At 38.1% G+C, this 4,189-nt stretch overlaps 1 protein-coding gene across 1 annotated transcript; it reads right to left on the bottom strand.

Annotated features, from left to right (window-relative positions):
- Positions 1-618: 618 nt before the first annotated feature.
- Positions 619-3,965, bottom strand: LOC102803872 (cornifelin-like). Its single transcript, XM_006812489.2, has 4 exons — positions 3,930-3,965; positions 2,934-3,021; positions 1,402-1,544; positions 619-732 (listed from the first exon to the last, which is right to left on the bottom strand). The coding sequence occupies exons 1-4, from the start codon at positions 3,963-3,965 to the stop codon at positions 619-621; spliced, it is 381 nt and encodes a 126-aa protein (XP_006812552.1).
- Between the last annotated feature and the right edge of the window lie 224 nt (positions 3,966-4,189).

The following is a 4,189-nucleotide window of genomic DNA, read 5'->3' as shown; positions in this document are numbered from 1 at the left end:
TTTCTATTCCAGGTGTTTTTTTGCGTGACGGCATACACTTAAAATATTACACGGTCATAAAGTAAAAAAACATATTCTGTAATTCAAAATAATGAATTTAAGAGAAAAAAAAATATAATACAAGTACCATATTTTATAAACAAATTGACAAAGTTATTTGGAAAATACATATTAAGAGATTAATAGACCTACGCAATGTTAAACTTGATTACTTGACTGTTAAACAAACAAATATAATAAAACTCAAACAGGTAATTGGCAATCGTGGTCGTTGCTTGTTATTCAAAACAACCAGATGTGTTGGGAAATTCCGAACGCTCGGCTCGCCGGCCGGGTAAATGTACTGTTGGTAAATGTTCTTTGCCCGAAACTCCTGGTTAAAGTGAATAATTACTGAGTACTGAGGACTACGTTCATTAGCTACGTGTATCGCTTTCTAAGTAATGATCGAAGGTCGTCCATTGACTACCAATAGTGACTCTGTAACATACGTGATAATGTTATACGGGGCTGCCTGGTTTTCCGTAACAGACAAGTACAAAGAATATGACATGAAATTAAAAACGTGATAGGTCAAGGGGTCACAGTATACCCAAATAAGGTGAATGAGACGCATCTTTAATTGTCCAGGACTACTCCCTGACCGTTGAGTGTTCGGACTTCCTTCTCCAGTTGGCAGGCAGCGCAAGGTGCACACCACGTGAAGGCACAGCAGTCACCTAACAATGAGCCCTGCATTGAACCAATGTGAACAAATAATGTTACTAATAATCAGTGAAAATCATTTTTTGAGCAATTGACAAACGGCAAACGCAATTTGCAAGTCTTAAAATAAAATCATACTTGCTTAGTTATGTCGTTTTTGAAGGGCGCAAATACATCGCTGATTTTAGAAGGATATACACAGGCGGTTGGCATATAAGCGCGAATTTAATTATAATCAGTATATTGTGTCAAAAATCAAACAGATGAACAAAAAAAACACACACACAAACAAGATTGTTGCTTAGGTATATGCTTTGATTGAAGTTTATTTCTCAACTATGTCATTCTCACTGGCATTGTCACTAGAGGGCGCAATTTTTAGGAAGGTGTATTTTCCGATGTCAATCATACGATAAAGATAGTAGATATATTAGTCAATGTGCGTTCACAAAATGTTACTCAAAATAAGACGAGGTTATGGACACTGTAATTGTAGGAGTTCTCTCGTATGTGACAGAAAGCCAGGCGGTGCTCATTATGGTCGTTACGCCAACAACGACAGAAATGGTAACATTCACGAATTTGAAAAGGTAGGAAATGTGATAATGACTACATGTGATGATAATTGTTCCTGTAGATACACAATAAAGAATAATTCCGAAGAATTATTCGATGAAAACGGTATAGTTGTCCCACCTTGGTTGTGGTCAGCATTCGTAACTTCATTCGTAGCGGCGTTCCCACACAACAGGGCGCCATCATCGGCAGACAACAAGCTTCTCCCAGTTTCCCGGCGGTTCTCGCAAGCAGACACGGGTAACAGAATGCACCACACAAACCTGATAATAAATATTCACCAGATAGTTAAAGGGCGATGGTCTTCGCGCTGCGCATGCGCGATGTTAAACATTTATTTTATCACAATCCAATGCGCTCTTCTAATGGAAGTCACAAGTACGTGAATGTGAACTTATTACCACCGGTGCTACTTCGATACGTTCCAAGCATCAAATAAATTACCTAGTTAAGGCTTGGCAACATTTCAGTTTGTACTCTACGTAACAGTCAAAGTCGTCATCTTTGTTCATATGAGACCCATATCTCGCGCATGCGTGGTGCGACGACTACCGGCTTTTAAACTCGACAATGTATATATTTAAGAAACGTGTTCATACTACTAATTTATTTTAATTCATAGTGCATCCACTTCCGCGTATTTGTTGTTCAAACTCTAAACTATGTATTAGGAGCCTGGATGGCGTTATATAGGTTTAGAAATTATGACAGAACACGTGAGCGAGCGAAAATTTATTCCAAGCAAAAATAACCCATTTTACAGTATTCAGACATCTAGGTTTGACTCCACGGTTACATTGTGTATCAAGACACATGGGGATGAAATAGAGTTTTGCTAACGGATGGTATGGATGGTATGTTTATCTTTCAGAATGTTCATTTAATATGAAACTAGAATAATTGTCCATTGCCTTAGGTTTGTGATTGGAGTTTTAGCGAATACTAGCTTAAAATAGCGGATTGATACATTCAGAGTGTGCAGTCATCTGTATAGAGTTATATAATATTCTAATAGAATTGTATCTGCGTCATTTTTTGGATTTTCAACATCTGTAATGATTGTTTAATATTTAATTTTGAAAACTATACAAATAATTTTTTGTTGTTGTAAAATTATGGGTACTCGATCATTTCAAAGCTTATTTATTGTTCTCGGGGCGGAGCTACGTCACATGATGTTCCACGCCGGCGTTGCTTGGATGCGCGCCACTGTACCACGTATTCCTATAGGGGGGGTGTACGTGAGCTACTGTGTGAAAACAGCTAAAATCAAGGAAACAGCACAAACTACAACTTTAGGATAATTCAGAGCAACTAAATTTATATATGTTGCACACAGTCTTTTTACACTGTTCAGGAAAGTCTCAACAACTATCCCAAAGTATAATTCCCTGTGAGTTTTCGTGTGTTTTTTCACCGATGATTGTTGCCAGGCGGATGTCCACCCAGAGAATAAGCACAGTAGCACAGTTTTAATGTTAATAAGCTGTTCGTTGCCATGTAAACCGTAAATTTTGCTCGACATAAATGCATGTCAGTAGAAGTTGAGTTCAATGTGGTATTTTTTACATACTAGTAGGTATACACTTTGTCTTTATTTATGCCAATTAGAAATAAAAAAAGAACAAAATACGAGAAAAGCAGTAACTTACATATCCTCTTATTGTCACAGCATTGCAACAAACCGATGTGCCAATTCCTGGCTTTTCGTCCTGATGTCTTTGCTTGAACAACGACAACCTGAAAGACGAACAATAACCAATGGATTTGTATTCAGTACCCGCTTTGGATGATATCGCGTCCACCCTTCTATGTCATGTTTAAGACTTAGTTGTTTTATATAACAGTAAATGTTAGCTAAATAGTTGAAGGATTGTCCCGTGTGGCACTAACATGTGATATACGCCCTCTAACGTCGAAACGCTTCCGTGACGCAAATGGATGAAATAGACGACTTTACAAACGCATGTGTCGCTTTGAATGACATTGCTTCCACCCGTCTGTGTCATGTTTAAAACTTAAACTTAAACATTAGTCTGATTCAACCACACTAGTACTGGAATACTGGTACTTTGTAGTAGCTTGAAAGTTGACCCAGTACAGTACTCCGTCTAGATGTGACACATCAGTCATCAGTCTGTCGGCTGATCTTCGTTAAAAATCTACTTAACCTATGTAAGACTTATTCCGGCATTACAATAAATAAAAAAGTTTGAAATGCATCTCTTGCATTAACATTTTTAAAAATAAAAAAAGAAATAACATTTGACCTAGCCCACTGACACAATTGTTTCAGTTTGTACCGTGATCTTTTTCTATAATTGCGTCATCTAGCGACTAGCCCTTTTGACGTGACTCGAAGGACGTTCAAAGCGTCGATTTCGCTTTGATTTGTGGTTGTTCGTTAATGAAAATTATGTTTTTGAGAGATTTTACCATATTCCCGATGACAAACACGATCACACACATTTGTCGACTAAAACGACGTTGCCTTCATCAATATATGTCATTTTGACGTCACAGTAGCGCTCCGTCGCTGGAGGGCGCGTTTTATGGGGATGGTGCATACGAAAGTCTTCAGAGACTCCGATGTGCAAGGACTTCGGGAGCAAAGTTGAAAATTATCGAAAAGAACGAGTGTACTTTACCTGTGGTTGTGGTTGACGCGTCAGGGGTTCAGTCATTGTGCTACAGCATTGAACAGAAAGCATATCAGTGTGTAAGTGTGTAATTCATTTCGGAATACATACTTATAACTTTAAATACTGAATTCCAATGTCAATGTCATGACGAGAATTGTCATTCACAGAAAATCTTAGATGACGACAGTTTGTACAGCACACATTTATATCACCCGGACGAAACACTACGTTGTGAGCCTGAGCAAACCCTGGATACACTGACCAAC

The sequence above is a fragment of the Saccoglossus kowalevskii genome, chromosome 12, assembly GCF_978046115.1.
Source record: "Saccoglossus kowalevskii chromosome 12, keSacKowa6.1, whole genome shotgun sequence".
Taxonomy (NCBI): Eukaryota; Metazoa; Hemichordata; class Enteropneusta; family Harrimaniidae; genus Saccoglossus; species Saccoglossus kowalevskii.
The sequence above is the reverse complement of the archived record's forward strand: the minus strand, read 5'-3'. Positions and strand labels throughout refer to the sequence as shown.